Source organism: Mizuhopecten yessoensis, unplaced genomic scaffold (assembly GCF_002113885.1).
Source record: "Mizuhopecten yessoensis strain PY_sf001 unplaced genomic scaffold, ASM211388v2 scaffold9433, whole genome shotgun sequence".
Classification (NCBI taxonomy): domain Eukaryota; kingdom Metazoa; phylum Mollusca; class Bivalvia; order Pectinida; family Pectinidae; genus Mizuhopecten; species Mizuhopecten yessoensis.
Genome location: NW_018408045.1, coordinates 320,105 through 342,763, shown reverse-complemented (window position 1 = coordinate 342,763; position 22,659 = coordinate 320,105). Strand labels below are relative to the sequence as shown.

The window sequence follows — 22,659 nt, the reverse complement described above, 5'->3', positions numbered from 1 at the left end:
TACATTAAACATATCCTCATTCCTATTGTTTCACCAATAATACCTAATTATGTTTTTATATTTTTCACGAAATAACAATAATTTTGTAATTTGTAATAATGATCAGATCACACCATACAATATTTCCAAATATCATTATTTTTAAATCCAAAACCTACACACACCATGTTAAAGTGAAGTCACTTCTTCACATCAACAATTTCATCCAAATTATCTCACCACTATTACTTATGTTATGGCGCTCAGATAAAAATGTACTCCTAACAAGTTAATACTCACTGGAAGCTACGAACATTAGAATGGCAAGTACTCCAAACAAGGTAATACTTACTGGTAGCTACGAACATTAGAATCACAGGTACTCTAAACAAGGTAATACTTACTGGTAGCTACGAACATTAGAATTGTAGGTACTCCAAACAAGTTAATACTTACTGGTAGCTATGAACATAAGAATCGTAGGTACTCCAAACAAGGTAATACTTACTGGTAGCTACGAACATTAGAATGGCAGGTACTCCAAACAAGGTAATACTTACTGGTAGCTACAAACATTAGAATAGCAGGTATTCCAAACAAGGTAATACTTACTGGTAGCTACGAACATTAAAATCGTAGGTACTCCAAACAAGGTAATACTTACTGGTAGCTAAGAACATTAGAATGGCAGGTACTCCAAAGGCTAAAGGATAGCACTCTCCTCCAAAACACCTGACATCAGCTGGAAAGTCATCAACGAAATTCATCAACATCAATTGATTTGAAAAGCATCATCAGCAGATAAATCTGATAGAAAACTTCTAAACTTCAACAAAGCCATCTTTAATTAAAGCATTTTTTACAATCAAGCAACAGATATACAGTGTAACAAACAAATAGGAAACAAATATTTAAAGTCCTTTTGTAAAGTACCTGGTTTGTGCTGTAAAGCATTGAATTATGGCTCACCCAGACACCAGCTGTCATTTACCCGGGTACCTCTATCTACTGGAGGTAATGAAATTATTTCTTACCTATTTAGATTGTTCTTAGTTTGAAACCTGTGCACATATATAGAGATTGACCCTCATTTTGACAGCATATACGGTAGTATGAATGCAGTTGGAAACAAGCATATTCTATGGTGCGCATTAGCAGTCCATAAAGAATATGTAAGTTGCCAACTGCGTTCATACTACCATGAATTAGTCATTGTTACCATGACCAATGTAACCTTGAAAATAGGTAAAGGTTTTCCATCCAACACATACATGTACTGTATAACACGAAATGTTAGTGGGCACTTTCCTTCGTGGTTTGAAGCAATCTAAATAGTTTCATGGTACAAACTTTCTCGAATATCCTATAATAACAAACAGTATAGACACACGTATCATTCAAATTCGTTATATTTATTTTCGTGGTTCAATAACAACCACAAAAGTGAAAACGAACATTGCATGTTATACAGTACTTGACATACAGCCACTAATTCATACCAACAGGACGACAAGGATAATGTTTAATGAAATCAAAATCTTACCTCTCAATATAGGTGTGATTAAGATGGACAACACACTGCCAAGGTTTATCATGAAGTAGAAGGCAGAGAAAAATGTCATCCTTTCCTTATCCTGAAATTACAAATTTACTGTATACTACACATGGGATAACTGACTGTGCTGAAACGATTTTTCTACCACTGGTTTAAATATTATCTGAGCAGAAATATTATAATGTCAACATATAATATCAATTTATATCATTGGTACAGCACACTGTACCAGTGAGTGTAACAAAGCACTGATATTTCAGATCTATTTTCTTGCATTGTGTCACTGACTCTATCAGAAAAGTTCTATAGAGAGAAATATATCATACTTTACATTTCTTGTTAAACATTGAAATAAATTAAATATTGATTTACAAATAATGGTGAAATAAAACTAATTCATACCTGTCACCTGAAGAATCATACTGTATATCGGAAATTTTTCGCTCATTCATTTATTCACCATTAGCCGATAAAATCCATGTTCCCCTAGTGATAATTTATTCATTCACAAGTAATTACTATTAATTGTAAGCTGACACGTACTAATATATTCCCCGTTATGATAAATGCGCCCTCATTGGAAAGGGCGAAATCGTTGAAAGTTAAACTGTGGTGAAAATTCCCAGTATACAGTAACAATATCAACAAGGCCAGTGAATGAATTGATGTCAAGAGGGAACTTTACCTGATCAGGTCTAAACTGGTCAGCACCGAACGTTGACACACAGGGCTTAATCCCACCAGTGCCTAGCCCAATCAAAATCAGTCCTATCATCGGGCCAATCCTGGTCAAGGATGCGAAAACAAATAAAATGGGTAGATCAGAAATATATACCACTCGCCTAATCATAAATAAAGAAACAATAATGTATGTAAATAAGAATTTATCAATTAGCCAATATATCACTTGGACCAATCATAGATAAGAGCCAATCTAGAAATTGTTACAAATAAAGCATTAATTGAAAGTAGTGCCATCATTAGACTTACCATTCAGGTGGAGGCAGAGCAGTAAGCGCCATCACTAGACTTACCATTCAGGTGGAGGCAGAGCAGTGAGCGCCATCACTAGACTTACCATACAGGTGGAGGCAGAGCAGTGAGCGCCATCACTACTAGACCTACCATTCAGGTGGAGGCAGAGCAGTGAGCGCCATCACTAGTCTTACCATTCAGGTGGAGGCAGAGCAGTGAGCGCAATCACTAGACTTACCATTCAGGTGGAGGCAGTGCAGTGAGCGCCATTACTAGACTTACCATTCAAGTGGAGGCAGAGCAGTGAGCGCCATCACTAGACCTACCATTCAGGTGGAGGCAGAGCAGTGAGCGACATCACTAGACTTACCATTCAGGTGGATGCAGAGCAGTGAGCGACATCACTCGACTTACCATTCAGGTGGAGGCAGCGCAGTGAGCGCCATCACTACTAGACCTACCAATCAGGTGGAGGCAGAGGAGTGAGTGTCATCACTAGACTTACCATTCAGGTGGAGGCAGAGCGGTGAGCGCCATCACTAGACTTACCATTCAGGAGGAGGCAGCGCAGTGAGCGCCATCACTACTAGACCTACAATTCAGGTGCAAGGCAGAGCAGTGAGCGCCATCACTATACTTACCATTCAGGTGGAGGCAGCGCAGTGAGCGCCATCACTAGACTTCCCATTCAGGTGGAGGCAGCGCAGTGAGCGCCATCACTAGTACTAGACTTACCATTCAGGTGGAGGCAGAGCAGTTAGTGCCATCACTAGACTTACCAGTCAGGTGGAGGCAGCGCAGTGAGTGCCATCACTACTAGACCTACAATTCAGGTGCAAGGCAGAGCAGTGAGCGCCATCACTAGACTTACCAGTCAGGTGGAGGCAGAGCAGTGAGCGCCATCACTAGTCTTACCATTCAGGTGGAGGCAGAGCAGTGAGCCCCATCACTAGACTTACCATTCAGGTGGAGGCTGAGCAGTGAGCGCCATTACTAGACTTACCATTCAAGTGGAGGCAGAGCAGTGAGCGCCATCACTAGTCTTACCATTCAGGTGGAGGCAGAGCAGTGAGCCCCATCACTAGACTTACCATTCAGGTGGAGGCTGAGCAGTGAGCGCCATTACTAGACTTACCATCCAGGTGGAGTCAGAGCAGTGAGCGCCATCACTAGACTTACCATACAGGTGGAGGCAGAGCAGTGAGCGCCATTACTAGACTTACCATTCAAGTGGAGGCAGAGCAGTGAGCGCCATCACTAGTCTTACCATTCAGGTGGAGGCAGAGCAGTGAGTGTCATCACTAGACTTACCATTCAGGTGGAGGCAGTGCAGTGAGCGCCATTACTAGACTTACCATTCAAGTGGAGGCAGAGCAGTGAGCGCCATCACTAGTCTTACCATTCAGGTGGAGGCAGAGCAGTGAGCACCATCACTAGACTTACCATTCAGGTGGAGGCAGAGAAGTGAGCGCCATAACTAGACTTACCATTCAGGTGGAGGCAGAGCAGTGAGCGCAATCACTAGACTTACCATTCAGGTGGAGGCAGAGAAGTGAGCGCCATAACTAGACTTACCATTCAGGTGGAGGCAGAGCAGTGAGCGCCATCACCAGGTTCCCAGCGGCATAGATTATTGACACATACAAGATTGTTCTAAAAGGTAAAAAATAATGTATTAAGGAAATGACATTGCTACATTTTTGGACTTAATCTCTTTTCGTCAAGATTTAGTTTCCAACATATTTAGATATATGCATATTAAAATACAGCCAAAATTAAACCCTGTGGTTTCGACAAATTTTCTTACATACCTCTAGACTAAATCAACCTTAGAGACATGGTTTTCTCTTATCCTGGATAGGTGAACACACTTTTCCAGGTGTGAGATATCCTTGTCTCAACCCTGGGTGGTATGAGATATCCTCCAGTTTCTCTTACCCTGGACAGGTGTATCCACACTTTTACTGGTGTGAGATTTCCTTGTCTCACCCTAGGGTTGAGACGGGGGGGGGTGTCCCCTATTCATAACAATGGTATGACGTCACTTCAATAATACAATGACGTCATGTCAACAATCCATCAACGTCACGTCACCCCTGAATTTAGCATGCAACGTTATCATTACATTGTGTATATGATACACATTGGGAGAACAGTGTAAGAGAAAAAGAATCATTCACCCCCTTGTGGGTAAGATAGAGGAATCTCAACCCTCAGGGAAAGATTCTTTAGTTGCCAAACATAAGAATCTTCCCCCTCGGGTTGAGATCCCCCTATCTCACCCTCAAGGGGGTGAAAGATTCTATTAGTATCACCCCTTGTTGGTGTGAGATATCCTTGTCTCACTGGGTGGTGTTAGATATTCTTGTCTCACTGGGTGGTGTGAGATATCCTAGTCTAACTGGGTGGTGTGAGATATCCTTGTCTAACTGGGTGGTGTGAGATATCCTTGTCTCACTGGGTAGTGTGAGATATTCTGTGTCTCACCCCTGGGTTGAGATAGAGATTCCCCAGTCAAAACAATTGTATGACGTCACGTTAACAAAGCATTAACATCACATCAACAATCACAGCATTTAGCCTATAATGTCAACATTGCCTTTTGTATATGACAGGGTCAACAAGGAATTTTAGAGAAGATGAATAATTCACTCCCTTGATGTGAAATCGGGACTTATCTCAACCCCAAAGAGGTGTAAGATTCCATTAGTCAAAACAGAAAATTATAATGACTTAATAAGCTACTCATCACTGGTAAAATGTACAGCAAAACTTTTCTCTCATCAATCCCGTAGGTTCCATACTGCAACAAGCATTCCTATTAACACCTTACCTGTGAACCCTTATAATCTTTGTTTGGTACGGACCCAACAGTTGTAGACAAAAAAACATCTTAGTAAGACATGACACCTCTATCTATATATAAGATTTCATTAAAACTATTTACACTCTCCAATGTTATTTCCTGTACAAGAAAATCCTGCAGTCCCCTCAGTTCCATCCTCGTTTTAAATGAATCCTGCAGCAGCCATGACCTTTAACAGTGGACTTACTTGAGTCGTCCGAGGTAGTCATCAGCAACATGACCTTTAACAGTGGACTTACTTGAGTCGTCCGAGGTAACCATCAGCAATAATGGCGCCAAAGAGTGGACTGAAGTAACACAGCATCACAAAGGCGTGGAAGATAGCCGTGGCATGGTCATCCGTGAACTTCAGCCATCGTGTCAGGTAAAGGACGAGGATAGCTGGACAGGAAAAATGATGTTTTATATTAACTCATTCACCCCTGAAGTTTCATAATGAACTATTCCAATCTTTAAATTGGAAGAGTTCAAATGTGTCTTCAGGGGTGGATGAGTTAATGAGGATAAACAAACTATGGACACATATTATGTTTATTATTATTATGATGAGGAATTATTACTCATAGAAACGGTCAAGACCAAAGTATCATTTACCTGTTACTTATTGGTGATATCAAAATATATGAAAGCTTCAAGGCTTAAACATTTGTTTAAGTTTTTGAAAACATTTGACCCCTGTGATCTTAAATGTAGGTCAAGGTAATATATTTTAAAAAGTTGCCAGAATACCATCCAGATAATAAAATCAACAGACCAAATGTTTTGACTCTAGGTCTCCTGGTTCTTAAGAAGATGCAGTTTGAACCCTGTGACCTTAATTGTATTCGAACGAATTCAAAAGCAATTCCCTCAATTCATGCCAAAACCCCTGGCCAAATTCAAGAAGGATATAAAAACCCACCTCTTCACGCCTGCATTTTAGCCTCTTTGCACAGATGTCATGTACACACTACCCTATATATATATTATTTTATAGTATATTGAGATAATTGTTTTTTTTTACATAATGCATAATGGTGATTTATATACCTTTTTGTTTATCTATTATAAGTAATACTATTATCCATGTGTTTTAAAGCGCTTTAGAGTAATTTTACAAATTATATAGGGCGCTATATGAATGTTGTATATTTTTATCAGGAGAAACATGAACTGGAGAAACATGAATTGGGGTTTCATGGTTCTGTAGAAGATGTTGATGTAACATAGTTGTTCCCAGTGTGACCTTCAATGACGAGTGACAGGTGAGCTAAAAACACTTAAGGGTTTTAACTACTCCCAGATCAGCTATACAGATGATATATCAGTATTTACATTGACGATAGGAATGAAAATGTTTCTCACATATCAAAGATAAACTTATCGAAAAGCTTTGATCATAACTTCTCTGATAATATACTGAAAAATAACTCACTTTCGTGGGTTTTAAATTTTGCTGATTTTGTGGGTAATATTCAACCACAAATTAATAGGTCCCCCCCAAAGTAATTACAAGTTTGATATATTAAGCATTCCCCATTTGAGTGGGTACTTGTTATCTACAAATTCATGTTGTGACCCACAAAATGGTATGTTGTCGGGAAACCAGGAAATCCACAGGACTCGCTACATAGCTGGAACTTGTCTGATAATATCTATATGTACTATATTGTCTAAGAGACCATCTTCATGTATATCATACTTATTCATGAATTCGTTTGAGATGATACTTGTTAATTTCATATTTTGATTAATATTAAATACCATAGGTTATTTTAGAGATTTAAGCCGCAATTACACTGTGAGGTTATTTCTTGGCGAACTCAGCCATGACATTGATCACTGAGCCCCCACTGATGTGGTACTGACTCAGCCCTATGTAATTTCCAGTGTACCATTAGAGTAGTAACAATGTAATAATGTATAATTATGTCATTATATTGTCAACTTTAATCCTAGCCTTTATTTACTATACAGGCCAGTAAATTGGTTCTGTAATAAGGTTTCACAGACGATCAGGCTGTACATTTATATTCACACATATATATTTCTATAAATAAAACAAAACAGTGAAGACTAAATTTCGCTAGTACTTTCGTCCATCATAGACTCTTCAAGCGATCTCTGACCTGGAGAGCCCCAAAATGGGTGAAAGAACTAGCAAGATTTAGTCTTCAGTGTTTTGTTTTATTTATATTTCTACGATCACATGGACGTTTAACAATTTTTACCACTATGATTTTTGTATCTATATATAGAAAATAAGCAGACAAAAACACCTGAAGAGCCCCAAGATGGGTGAAAGTACTAGCAAAATTACATCTTTGTTGTTTTGTTTTATTTCTATATAAAGTATGCTATCATTAATTTCCTTGATTTATTGATAAGCAACAAATGTTATAGAATAAGCTCCCCCTGGCCACCAATGTTATAGAATAAGCTCCCCCTGGCCACCATTGTTATCATAAAGCCATACTGAATGTTTATACAATGTACATGTATTAACTTTTCTATCACTTGAAAAATAAAGTACACATTACGCAAGGAAAAGTTGTTTTTTTTAATTTTATCATCTATTATATTGTGAAGGGCATTCAAATTCAGATAAAAAAAAATCTTGAAATATATATTTAAAAAGTGTAATACAAAATTCAATAATCCTTATATAAACTCACCTCTCATTCCATAGTAGGAGAACCTTTCACAGAATTCATTCCCGAGGATAAAAAATATACTGACAGGATATTTTCTTCTTCTTGTGAACACATTCTGTAATTATAAAACCATTAATTAGGTAAGTTAATTATAACTCAACATCAGATAATATCTGTGGTCTGATTTATATACATTGTACAAGGGATTAATGCCCTCACTACAGCCAAGTTTGTATGTTATCTGTCTGTTAATTTAAACCAAGTCTTACCTTGACTCGCCCCCATGCCTTCCCACTGATTTTCTCTTCTGCATTTGATTGAAGTAAGCTGTCATCTGATTAGGAAATAAAAAAATAAAATAAAAAAAATTGCATCATTATTAAAACAAAAATCTTTAACGCACCAAGCTGTTTATTTGTATATACATGTATGACATTGTATCTAAAGATTTGAGAGTATAAAATGACAGACATTTTGGTACAGAAATAGGGACATTAATTAATATGTCTGATACACAACGTGCAGAACTGGAGGTTCCACGGTCAAAACAAGTAATTTTTGTTGTTTTATTTTTACATGAGAAATAATTTGAACCACAACATTAACCTGCAAACCAATATCGCAGATAACAATTGCTTGCAGATGGATTTTTTCTTCAAAATGAACTGATTATAGGAAAAGGGTGAGACACTGTGCTAGGAAAAATGATGTACATGAAGGGTGTTTTGGTTCTATAGTTATGCCACTGGAAATCCAAACATTCAAGGTCAACAAAAGGTCAAAGGCAGCAACATAAGATTTACACATATTTTGCAGGTTGAATACCTCATGACAGCTCAAAGGATGGACCTGGACCCTATAGACTTGACTCATGAGTATATGACCAGCATCTTCTTGGTTTGACTCATGATTACCTGATCCTATAGGCTTGACTCATGAGTATATGACCAGCATCTTCTTGGTTTGACTCATAATAACCTGGACCCTATAGTCTTGACTCATGAGTATATGACCAGCATCTTCTTGGTTTGACTCATGATTACCTGATCCTATAGACTTGACTCATGAGTATATGATCCATATCCTCCACAGGTTTGACTCATAATAACCTGGACCCTATAGACTTGACTCATGAGTATATGACCCACATCCTCTACAGGTTTGACTCATAATAACCTGGACCCTATAGACTTGACTCATGAGTATATGACCAGCATCTTCTTGGTTTGACTCATGATTACCTGATCCTATAGGCTTGACTCATGAGTATATGACTAGCATCTTCTTGGTTTGACTCATAATAACCTGGACCCTATAGTACACTAGTCTTGACTCATGAGTATATGACCAGCATCTTCTTGGTTTGACTCATGATTACCTGATCCTATAGACTTGACTCATGAGTATATGATCCATATCCTCCACAGGTTTGACTCATAATAACCTGGACCTTATAGACTTGACTCATGAGTATAGGACCAGCATCCCCAGGTTTGACTCATGACGACCTGGACCCTACAGGCTTGACTCATGTGTATATGACCCACATCCTCTACTGGTTTGACTCATGACGACCTGGACCCTATAGGCTTGACTCATGAGTTTATGACCCACATCCTCCACAGGTTCGACTCATAATGACCTGGACCCTATATGCTTGACTCATGAGTATAGTGACCTTTACCTTCTATCTTATGTTGGACTTGGCCATGATTACCACTAACTAGAAATGCAGAAATAAATCAGAGCAACGATTCCTGATGGAAATTGTGTAAGACATGAAAGCCCCATGTTGACCCTGTGGTTGACAAATAAATAGTAATAGTTAAGATTGCATTGACTTTGAGACCCTGAAATATGAACCCATCCAATTAAACGTGTTACCCCCTAGCCCGAGTTTCCTCTGGCCCTGACACCAGACTTAGACATTATGACATATAGATGTCAGGTGTGGGGCCAGTCTTAGTGCACTGCTATATGAAAACATGGAATTCTCCGACACCGTTTGGTATTGCATCTTTTTGTTGAAAAGTCACTCCCCGATACTAAACGGTGTCGGAGAATTCCACGTTTTCATATAGCAGTGCGCTCTGGCCCCACACCAGACATATATATGTCAAAATGTCTAAGTCTGGTGTTAGGGCCAGAGGAAACTTAGGCTAGTAACCCCCCACCCCTACATTTGACTACTACCAGGGGTATGTAATGAAGTTAACTAATGTCTGCCGTAATGATAAATTTACCCTTATAACAGAGGGCAGAGAAATGCAAACGTTAAATTTACAGCAACAAATTTCTTGTTAAAATTCTTGAAAATGTGGTAACACAATAAATATTAATTTACTATTCTTAAACGTTAATCTTTTTTTTATTAATTTTACATTATTTACAATTTGATATCTTCCTGTATTTTATGTTTGAGCATAATTTTCTTGCAATCGTGACATTTCTCATCCTCAATAAGAATAACTACAGTGTGACAACTTATTTGTAATCTATATTTTAGACTGGTAAAATAGTCTAATATAACCTGTCTAGTACAAACTAGCCAACTTTTTAAAGTTTCGATGGGGAGATTTGTCATGTTCTCAGAAATAAAAGCATAATTAAGATGTGTGTATGTACACCCCAGGGGAAAAAATGAAACTTTTAAATGGCATCTTTTGAGCTGTTCTTTCAGATGAAATCTTCAGATCTTAAAAAATAAGAATACTTTCGCAAATTCACTAGTTGAAAATGCTCAATTTTAGGGTCCTAAATTGGGAGTCTCCCTCCAAAATAGGGAGAGTTGGGGAGTTACATGTATATGTGTCAGAGATTTCTATTTTCCATTGAAAACTTCAGCTTGGGAAACATACAACTCATATGTAGGTAGTTATAACAGTTCAATTAATATAAACCAGTCTAAAATCAAAATAAATAATATCAGCATCATAGTAAAATGACTGGTTATAAAATGTTTGCCACTTTTAACTATACATTGGCTATAATATAAAGGACTTCAGCGTTGTATATTAACTACATGTGTTAGAGTATTATATATAGCCTTGTTTTCAGTCTCAATGTTTCCAAATATGTAAATGTACATCATATACTCAAATGTGATATCATATCTGTACTGACATTCTATTTTTATACCCGCACTCTGTATACTAAAACCAACAGACCACGACCAGATCGACTTTAAAAGCTTTTAGCTGGAAAAGCAATTACCAGCTGGTACTGAAATATACGCTATTGACAACGATTGCTCAAGGACGTTTCTCAACATTTATGTGAAGCATTGATACATATTTTATTCTGAAGGAAATGATTTATAATGAGAATGAATTTAGGAAGACTCGTTTCAAAGCCAGTAATTTTTTAATATATGTAGTATGTGTAGCTAAGGATTAAACTTGACTCGACATTAAAACCTTTTCAACATTACTTCTGTTATTAACCTTGTGATGAGAATGATAATTTTGCTATTTCAAGGCTAACACACAGGGTGTACATAATACAGTAAAACCTCAATGTATCGCCACCCGTTGTACCGCCAAACTCGCATACCGCCATCAATTTTGTCAGATCCGATTTCCTCACACTTAAATGCACCCGTTGTACAGCGAAACTCGGGTACCACCATATGCCAAAATGTTTTGAGAACAGTCATTCAATAACCCCTTTGTTGGCCCCCGACAACACCACCAGGCTCCATCAAAGAAATTTACCTATATCGTTGATTTCACAGTGACTCTGTGTGTCTTATCAATTTATTAATTTACATCTGAATACAATTTACCAATATTACCTCTGTCAGTTATTTATTCATTCATTCACATCATATGGCTTTTCACATGGCTTCTCAAAAAAACAGAGTCTGACATACAGAAATGATGGCATCTGCAGTAGAGAAATGTGAATATTGACACTGCTATGCAGACATTACTTGACGATTGTAAGTAAATCTGTAAATACAGGCACGTAAAACTGACACTCTCGCACGCGCACCGCAGTACTCGTAAAGTGTATATCTTGCATGCGACACACTGATCGTAATACCAGATCTAAATCAATATTTCTGAACTAATTATTCTTTCAAAAACGGTGTGTATATTAAAAATTGCATATACAAATGTATACATGTATATTTTAGTTTTCATTGGTAAGTGTTGGAATTGTGCCCCAAAACAAACAAGCGTTCATCCACCTGCCATTTAACAGGGACAACTCATTGTACTGCCAAACTCGTTGTACCGCCAAAATGTCTTTGAACGGTAGGTGGCGGTATATCGGGGTTATACTGTAACTGAAAGTAAATTTAGAAATTTCTTTTCAAAAGATACTGTACCTGGCATTGTGTATTGCTAACCTGATGATGATGGTTTAACCCGTTAAACCCTATGTAACTTTACTATACCCTATCATGCATTGATCTGGATGAGTCCATTATAGTCAACAGTGGTGAAAGGCTGATAAAGCCAAAACACTAAAGCACTAAAAATAAATAAGTTTACAAAAATCTGGATGAAGCATTGAGAATCCTCCTATTTCATTATAGTTATAGTTATAGTTATTTTCCAGTACAGGAACAATATGTTCCTCTACACCGGACTCTATTATACATGTAATATGTTCTCATGTTTAAATATTAGAGTTCACTTCCATCTATGGTTGCCTTATAATTATAAAGTATTTCCATATTTTGTCCTTCTTGAAAGTGTTTATATTAGGTGCCGATACAACGTCCTCGGGAAGACCGTTCCACATTTTTACAGTTCTAATACCAAAGCTGTTTTTCCTTAGTGTAGTTTTGAATTGTTGCGGGAAGATCATTTTTGAATTCCTCCTACTGCTGTGACGCGTTGTTACATCCTTCCAAAGTTTAATAAAATTACAGGATTCCCTGTCGTATATTCCGCTTATTATCTTATATAGTTCAATCATATCCCCTCTAGCCCTTCTGTATGATAGTGTTGGGAGTTCCAGCTTTTGTAGTCTTTCTTGGTATGTTAAGTTTTTCATCCCCGGTAAACTCCTAGTTGCTCTGCGCTGCACGGCTTCCACTCTATCAATATCTTTTGCTTTATACGGTGCCCAAACAGAACTAGCATAGTCAAGTTGTGATTTTACTAAACATTTGTATAACGGGAGAAAGGTGGTATAATTCATAAAATTAAAAGTTCTTCTTAACAGTCCGAAAATTTGGTTTGCCTTTTTTACTTTTTCGCTGATATGGTTTTCAAAACTCAATGCCGAGTCTACAGTAACGCCAATATCTTTTTCCTTGTCTGTTTTTTGTAGATTGTTCCCAAGTAATTGATACGATCCCGTTGTTCCTTCTATGGTTTTTGTAGATCGGCCGACGTGCATATGTTTGCATTTTTCCAGGTGCATCCTTAAGTAGCCAAGTGTTGCTCCAGGTCCCCATGGTGTCCAAGTCCTTCTGAAGTGTGTATTCGTCCTCTTTCTTTGTTATTATTTTAAATATCTTAGTATCGTCTGCGAACAAGTACATGTCTGAGTTTGTTACATTTATCAAATCAGAAACTCAGCATTTTACGTAAACAAGTATTTTCTTGTTTACGGAAAGTAACGACACATGAGCTCCTAGTGATTGTTAAATCTTCCTGTTCCTACCAGTGAGTGAGTACTGATTAAGTATCAAATTTCTGACCCTTGCATGTCCACCTTGAAAGTAGCACAGCTAAAAAAAACATTAAAGAAAAAACCAAGGCAAAAGTTAAAGCTACTAGGTAAATAAATATGATTGATTCTGGTTAAAGCTGACCTTACAATTGAGTGTTAATGTCGGAGTTAAGCTATATATGTTAAAGAAAATAGGAAGTTAAAGCTGAACTTAAATATAACTGAGATTTTAAACTAAATCATATATACTTGGATGTAAATGAGAGTTAAACTAAATTAAATATAATTGGTTGTTAAACCAGAATTTAGATACAATTAAGATTTAAAGCCACATTAATACAATCAGGTGTTAACGGGTGCTAAAGCTGACATCAGTGTTTTTCCTGCCTATATATTTGGGGCCAATGCATGCTGTGTATTTTTCCAAATAAAGTCTGAAAAATTCCCACTTTGTTGGGTGTTTTTTTTACTAGAGATCAAAAATTATCTGGAAACGATTTTTTGATTTTTTGTATAATGTACATTTAACCAGATCTAGACTCTCCAAATTTGCCACTTGCACCACAGAAAAAAAACTTATTTCAGCCAGTGGTGGCATTTCCCAGATCGCCAGAAAAAACACTGTGTAATTATAATTGGTTGTAAATGGATGCTAAAGCTGAAATATTAATTTGGGTGAGAAAGTCAGTGTTGGGGAAGGAAAAGACAGGAGAAGTGAGCACAATATGCATATGATTAAAAATATAGAACCATATAATACTAAAAAAAAAATATTTTTTTTTACTTCACAGCAAAAGTTTTACCCATGTACTCTACTAAATAACTACAAAAATCACATAGAATCATCACACTGAAAAAAGGGACAAGCAGCTATTCAAACCTTAATCTGTAGTATACGTAGAACATAGCCATATACCTATAGTGAAGCTATAGTGAAGCTAATTTCATAAACTCCAATGAAAACACTGTCATGTCTTACACTCAGATCATTCACTAGCGAATTAATGTACTTTAAAACTACACACTCAACATTCAAAAATGTACTAACAGTAAAATCCAACTGTCAAAATTACAAAGGTCCAATTCAATTGCCATTACATGACAGCTCTAGGTCAAATGCAGTTGTCAAAATTATACAGAGGTCAAACTCAATTGGCAACATGACAAAGATCAAACTAATTTGTCAACTTTAAATTTACACAGAGGTCAACCTTAACAGGAAGTACATCACATAAACGTCAAACTGAACTGTCAACATTACACTGAGGTCAAACTGAACTGTCAACATCACACTGAGGTCAAACTCAACTGTCAACATTACACTGAGGTCAAACTCAACTGTCAACATTACAGTGAGGTCAAACTCAACTGTCAACATTACAGTGAGGTCAAACTCAACTGTCAACATTACAGTGAGGTCAAACTCAACTGTCAACATTACAGTGAGGTCAAACTCAACTGTCAACATTACAGTGAGGTCAAACTCAACTGTCAACATTACAGTGAGGTCAAACTCAACTGTCAACATTACAGTGAGGTCAAACTCAACTGTCAACATTACACTGAGGTAAAACTCAACTGTCAACATTACAGAGATCAAATGCAACTGTAAACATTACAGAGGTCAACCGCAACTGTCAACATTATACGGAGGTCAAATGCAACTGTCAACATTATACGAAGGTCAAACTTAACTGTCAACATCTGACAAACTCAACTATCAACATAACAAAGAGGGTAAAATCAACTGATATTACATAATACAGAAGTCAAATTTAGCTTTCAATAAGAAGTTAAGTCCAAGTTATACAGAGGTAAAATACAACTGTAAACATTAAACAGATCTCAAACTCAAACAGTATACAATCACCAAACTCAATTGAAAAAAAATATCATGACTGAATTCAACTGTCAACATATCATGAAGTGGCAAACTCAACAGTGAACAGTATTTATACAATGGTTGAAATCTAATCTACTCACAATACTACACAGCAGCAGTCAAGCATTATAGGAGAAAACATTGAGGTGAGTACTATAGAGCCTTACCTTCCCCAGAGAGCTGAGTATACAGCTCATCCTCAGACTCAGACTCTGGTCTGAGCCTCCAACTCATACTGTAGGTAAATTCTAGTTGTTAATCTACTTCTAAAGCCTCAGGGACCTGGATAAACCCAGGGTGATCTGTCCTATAGAAGAAATGGAAAGTGGTGGCAGATATAAGCTATATTGAATTTTCACACTTCTACACTGCTGTTTTTAGTAACTAACAACTCACCATCTGTTTTAAATATTTTACAAATTTTTATTTTAAAAAGTTACACCGCTGTTGGTACATGTATAGATTTTGTTACTTTTTTTCCCCATTTCAATCTATCAAAATATATTCTGTATCATTATAACGTTATTCAGTAATATACGTCTTACACAACATTTGTATAGCCGTGCATTTACCAATACAAATATTTCTACAACTCCTAGACCATCCATTTAATGGAGGTGGTATACCCTAGTAAACTGTACTAAAGCGTTCATTTACTGGTTTTTTTTAAATGAGTTATGAATATTTTCTCTCACTTTGATTTGTCAAAAGCCCTCTGCATTAAAGCCATTCTGGTCTCTATGGATATATATATAGAGATAAAATCCTGAATTGTGGGATGTGGTGGTTTTAAATTGGCAATCTTTGACTCCCTTCAGAAACAAGAGTTCCAGAGGGCCTGTATCACTATCATTATGACAAGATATTCTCACTTAGAGCAATATTGCAAATAAGTCTCCAGGTGCAGTGCACGTGCCAGGCCATTGGTTGATTGTCAAATTCCTGAAAGCACGACTGTGTTGGTTTCTTCATGCTCAGCAACTATACACATGGTTATGGGGTGGGGCTCTCAACTGTTTCAATGTTATGACCCAAGGACCAAGTCCCCAGGGATGAGAACAGACATCGGAGTAATCTAAGTAGCATGTATGTATTCATCTCTCCACGCCAAGCATGCAGTTTTAGGGTGGGGATCTCAACCGTTTCCCAGATATGACCCAGGGGTGTGTTCCTCAGGGGCAGAGCTGGACCCTTGATCCTTTCCTAGTAATATGTATGTAATTGTTTCATCAAACCTAGCAAATGATTGTGTGGTTTTAGAATGGTGGATCTCAACTCTTTTCAAGATAAGACCAATGGTCCAAGACCCCAGGGCCAATCCAGGTAGCATGTATATGTTTGCTTCTTCATGCTGATAAAACGTATTTGAGGCTTTAATAAAAAATTATCATGGTGATCTAATCCATTTCCAATTTCCCCCTATTAGGTCCCACCCATTACTCTCAGGGAGTCACATCCTCCATTTAACTAATGTTGAGTCCCCTCTGCTAAAGGATACTCCAGACCAGGTAGGTTTAATTGCTTAACCTGTACTGTAGGAGTAGGATTTTAAAGGATTTACCTATATTTCTTCTAAGCCCTGCCACTCAGCCACCAGCAGGGCCACACTCTTTGTTTATACAATGTAGGGTCCCCTTTTCCCAAGGATGCAACAAATTAAATCAGATTCAAAAACCTTTACCCATTAGAATNCCCCCCCCCCCCCCCCCTCCTACTCCAGCCAAAAAGGAGGGGGGGGTAAGAATCAATCACCTGCTACAGTGTATTTTCAATTCTACAATTTAAGATATCTCAGAATTTGCTGACAGCCAAAAACAAACTTTTTCCCCTCTTTTTCCTACCCATCACAGAAATAAGAGCTTATATTAATGTAGTCTAGTCTTTATTAAATTTAAATCATGTAGCAAAATGTGATTAATTGAAATAATAAGTCAACACTTAAATCTGCAATACTTTATCAAAATCTAGGCATATATTAGTGCTGACAGGAGTACTTTAATGGTAACTTTGACAGGTAAAGCACTCTACTAGAAACATCAAAGTCCTGGGTCCCATGCACTCCTATATCAGGCGAGTCCAGTTATTCCATACCATTGGCAATCTGTACCAAGATTTGGTTCATCCATACCAAGGATTTCATTCGTTTCATACCGTGAATATATCTCATAAATGTGTGCCAAACATATAAATACCTACCCAAATCACCAAATTATGCAAATTATTTCCCATAAATATATTGAGTATATGAACAAGCCAGCTGTACTGCTTTGATTGTGATTTTATATGGTAGTTATTTAAACTGACGTCACTGCAAGTGAGCCGAATATCCAAACTGAGTTCTAATGACTTTCCCACTTGAAAACGCTTAATTGATTAATCAAAATTAAATTTCCAAAATAATACCTAGGTACCGAACAACTTAAATCCTTGGTATGGATGTACTGAATCTTGGTACAGGTCGACCGGTACTGATTGCCGATGATACGGGACAATAAACTGGATTTCATGTTGCGTCATACTTGGCCAAAGTTACCTTGCATGCAAAGAAATCATGTTATCTGCAATAACCCTAGAGAATCTTATCTTACAAAGAATTATTGAAATCTAGAAATGGTTATCTAAATGTAGATTAACAAGTTACTGGGGTCTTCCGAATATTACAAAATGTTACCTTCCCTCGCAAGACCTGTTAAAAAAGGCAGTGGGCTTATTACCGAACATGTGTTTTAACATTGGTAAAATATTTATTAAATATGTCATTTTTATCGGCATCAATATATATGTGCATATTGCAATAGTTTGGATGTATATATTGAGTACGTATATATTGTACGTATAGTTGGTAATATTCTGCGCTCCGTTAGTATAGAAAGTTGTGAACATTATATTTACACAGCTGCATAGTATGTACTGTTACTGTAGAAGTCACAATATACCTGCTATCGTCGTCTTTGGAGGCTGGTCAGTCTCTTCTCCATTTATATGTGTTTTCACATCAGCTGGATCAGTAGATCCATAGGAAGGTTCCATTTTCCTACAGATGACGAGTCTCAAATGTCAGTGTCTGCCACGGGTAACAGCTGATTGATCGGAAAGTTGGAAAGCTACTCTGCAACTTTCACTCGCCATAAATGCTGTCACATTGTGACATTATCAACTCCAAAGACTCGGTTGTATGTATCTAGGTTACATTTACATTACCTGTGTCAACTTCTAATAGACCGTATGCTAGTATGCAACTTGTAGTGTTGGCAAATTGACTTTCACTTCACGCTCCAATAGTTTCACGTAGCTTTCAAACATTTATCCGACTCGGTGTTTAAAATTGGATAGGGATATACTAATGATAGGATTGAGAAAACCATGACCATGTATAATTTACATCAGGTTTTCAATATATATGAATCTGAACTTACAATACTGGAAAAAATATATATATATAACAAAAAGTCCCAACGTAAATCTTTTCCCCTGGATATGCACAAACAAATGATTTCTTTTTGTTGCACAGCATTGCTGTACCATGTTTTTGTCATGGTGTAAGCTTATACATGGTTTTATTTATCCGTGTACATATTTAATATACAGAACAAAACATTTTACAAAAACACACAGCCATTGCTTGGTTTCTTCAACTTCTTGAAACATTGAAAATATTTGGGAACCATTATGACTAATTATACAAGGGGATGTTGACAAACTTCTTATTCAAATTTCTTTGACAAAAAAAGTAATTAATGGCAGTCTTATTAAATTCCTACATTCAACTGTGTTTAACTACCAGAGCTGTGTGTCATTGTGCAAAATAATGACCGTTGTAAATGTTGAAGGGCTACTCCAATGAATGAATTTAAAATGTGTAAGCTTTGAAAAGAAGAAAAATAGTGTTGATTACTGTTTATTGTATAAGTTCAATCTAGTTCAAACTGCAGCTATTGACAATATCAGATACTACATGAAATTTACAAGAAACACTCTTGGAAAAAAAGGTTTCAGTATTTTTGCAGATACTGTTTTTCCTTTTATTTCACTATAAATATATCTTTTTTCGGTATCAAATTTCAGTTTAAATTTCTATTTTATCCTTGTGTGTTGATATAGGTAATATTTTGTTTCTTTTTAAGTTTGCACATAAATGGTTATAGAATATGGAAGTAAAAGGCATAAAGAGCATGGATGTACATACCTGTGGTATACAGGAGATATTAACAAACCCTTAGTATAAATCAGTCAAGTCATAAAATAACTAAATAAATATAAGGAGCTGCTTTGGTACTGACTCCAGGGCTCCCAAACCCTGGCATCCCCTATCAAAATATTTATATATGTATATATATATCTGCTTCGAAGCAGTATATGTATACATATTTATGAAAAAAATGGCTGGGGGAATAAAATATTTGTAACACACAAAAAAAGAAGCTGCATTTGATATCACAAAACTGATTTCAGTAATTTCTGTGGTATGTTAATTATCCTGAAAGATTGACAATATATTATATTTGGCTAAAAGTACAATGGTGAGTTTATTACATGACAATGATAAACCCTTTGTTGGCATTTTCTTCTGAACTACACTAGCTATGGGTGGGCTTATTAACAGGCATGGGATTATTTTCAGATAAATATGTGTAATATATATCACATCTTAAAGACTTTTTTTATATAACAATTTATTGTTCTTTCATGGAGCCAAATTGATATTATCAATCATGTACAAAAAATGACACAATTCCACAGGTATCAGCTGCAGGTCGGTGGGTTTTTTCAGGTTCTTCGGCTTTCCTCCAACAAAACCTGGTACTTCCTTAAACGATCATAGCTGTTCAATAGGACGTAAAATACAAAAAAACAAACATTAACCATTCCTCAGCTACTTGAGCATATACATGTCAGGTACATGTAAAAAGAGGCTATCGCATGGTATGCCTTTCCATTCTACTTCTACACTGTATTACAAACAACATCAACAAAAGAATAATTGATATTGTCTTTATTCCACCACACCAAGGCACTACTACATGTAAACAAATTTAACATTTCGGGAATCTAACATTTTTTTGTAAAACTATCAACAATTTGTGACATTTAAAACAAGTATTGTATAACCTCTTGTTATGCGCATTCTCCTCAATTTTCTCTATAGATAATATACATCCTATATTGCACAAAAATGCATATTACTCCAAAGTTAAAGCTAATTTGCTACAACATAAGACGAGTTATTTCAACGATTTTTCACACCACTGGCTAGTTACATTATTAATCTAAAGGACAGGAGGAGTAAACCTCAGTTCATATATGTGAACCGAAAAATGTAAATCTGTATTTTATATTAGTTCATTCACCCCTGAGGACACTCCAATTTGAAATAGTTCACCATGAAATTTCAGGGGTGAAAGAGTTAATATGTACACTTTATTACACAATCAATGTTACGTTTACATATATCATCACATTAACTAAAAATAGATAATCTCATATGCCTTAGAATATTGCAGCTTCATGTACTGTACATCTTAACATAAACAGAAATAGGGTATATCAAATATAGAAAGCAAGTCAACCTATAAAAGTTAATATAAATAACATTGTTAATGTCTCGAATCAAAGTTAGAGAAATTGAGTCTTGTTGCAAGTCAGTAAAATTTAGCATTTAATATTATTTTTGATGGTTTCAGTTTTGTGATTTGATTAATAAATCTAATAATCTAATTGTATTTAGAAGTTACCAACGACAATACGACTTTTTATTGTGTATAGAAATTACTAAAGACAAACCAAAATGTTTGGTTATAATAAGTCGAAGTCAAAGACAATACAAGTTTTACTGTAAGTAGAAACCACTAAAGACAGACAGAAATGATTGGTTATAATAAGTCGAAGTCAAAGACAATACAAGTTTTACTGTAAGTAGAAACCACTAAAGACAGACAGAAATGATTTGGTGATACTAAGAAATTACCAAAGACAATAAATAAAGAGGTAATTGCCGAAGAATGCTGATTAGTACAAACAATTCAAAATTATATGGAATGAACAATTTAAGGATCCTTGTACCACTGCCAATAACTGTAAACAAAGTATTGAAAACTATTTTTTCCTGCATTTCGATACCTCTGATAAACCATGTCTACAAAGTAAACTCATATCTTGCAGGATTTGCATGAGAGATGATAAGGATGAACTTAACAAAACATAATTCTGTGAGCCAAAATTGAGCTGGCTAGACCGGGAGTCGAGCACATAACTCCAGATTGTTATGCTAGCTCTAATCAAATTAGCTACCTGGGGCTTGTTCACTTATGCAGAACAACCGGTTTGTCCTTTTTTTTTTTAAATGTAGCACTTTCGAGTATAAATCCTGGCAGACCTACAAATGTTTATGCAGGCCTTGCAAGGCTTTGCCAGGACTCGCCTGAAAGCAGCATTAGATAAATTACTAGGTCCGACCTTATTTCATAAACGAACAACTCTGGTCCAACCGGTTCAACTGTTTGGATCGCGATAAACGAAAGCGGCCCAGGTTGACAGAAGTATCTTGGCCCTGCTGTGTTACACTTATACTGTATGTAAGCGGTAGTAAAGGGGAGGTTACTGTGCATAGGGGAAAACACAGACCAACAGGAAAGGGATCCTTAAGATTACCTGGCACATGCTTATTTTCTAGAGTAAATTGCACATATTACTGTTAAAGGGTATGGAGTTTTTTCAATATTTTTTTTTTGTGCAAATTAAGCTAAATAATTCGAAGAAAACACCATTATTATCTAAAATGTAAAATATTATCTGAGGGGGAATCACACTTCTAAACCCCCTCAAAAAGTAGCGTTGATATAGTATTGTAGTATTATGAAAATGCAACTAGAAATATTATCAGAAATTTATCTATACATAGGCTTTTCACTTATATCACAAGAAATACACTTGGTCCACAGTATCATATCAGCTAACACTTAACATGAAATACATTGTTATCACATAACTGACCCATTTTACTACCTGTGTCAGGCGGCAATGTTATAAATATATATTATCTTATAAATACTACACATGTGTAATAAAACCTAAAGGTGCAGCTATTGGTCAAAACCGTGGGAACATATTCCTACGCCACTACAGGTACAGGTACTACTTT

The 22,659-nt window shown here is 36.4% G+C and overlaps 1 protein-coding gene across 2 annotated transcripts in view; it reads right to left on the bottom strand.

The window, feature by feature from the left end:
- The window catches only part of LOC110458133 (solute carrier family 15 member 1-like), a 35,600-nt gene extending 16,799 nt beyond the window's left edge, over positions 1-18,801 (bottom strand). Inside the window, exons 1-9 of one of the 2 annotated variants that reach the window (XM_021509712.1) lie at positions 18,458-18,546; positions 15,689-15,828; positions 8,278-8,342; positions 8,030-8,123; positions 5,615-5,756; positions 4,085-4,162; positions 2,220-2,319; positions 1,523-1,613; positions 644-721 (exon numbers count right to left, since the gene is read on the bottom strand). In XM_021509712.1, the coding sequence (XP_021365387.1) occupies positions 644-721; positions 1,523-1,613; positions 2,220-2,319; positions 4,085-4,162; positions 5,615-5,756; positions 8,030-8,123; positions 8,278-8,342; positions 15,689-15,755 (715 nt within the window). In that variant the 5' untranslated portion in view covers positions 15,756-15,828; positions 18,458-18,546. Of the gene's footprint in view, positions 1-643; positions 722-1,522; positions 1,614-2,219; positions 2,320-4,084; positions 4,163-5,614; positions 5,757-8,029; positions 8,124-8,277; positions 8,343-15,688; positions 15,829-18,457 lie in introns of both variants that reach the window. The other variant, XM_021509711.1, reaches the window with a different exon arrangement.
- Between the last annotated feature and the right edge of the window lie 3,858 nt (positions 18,802-22,659).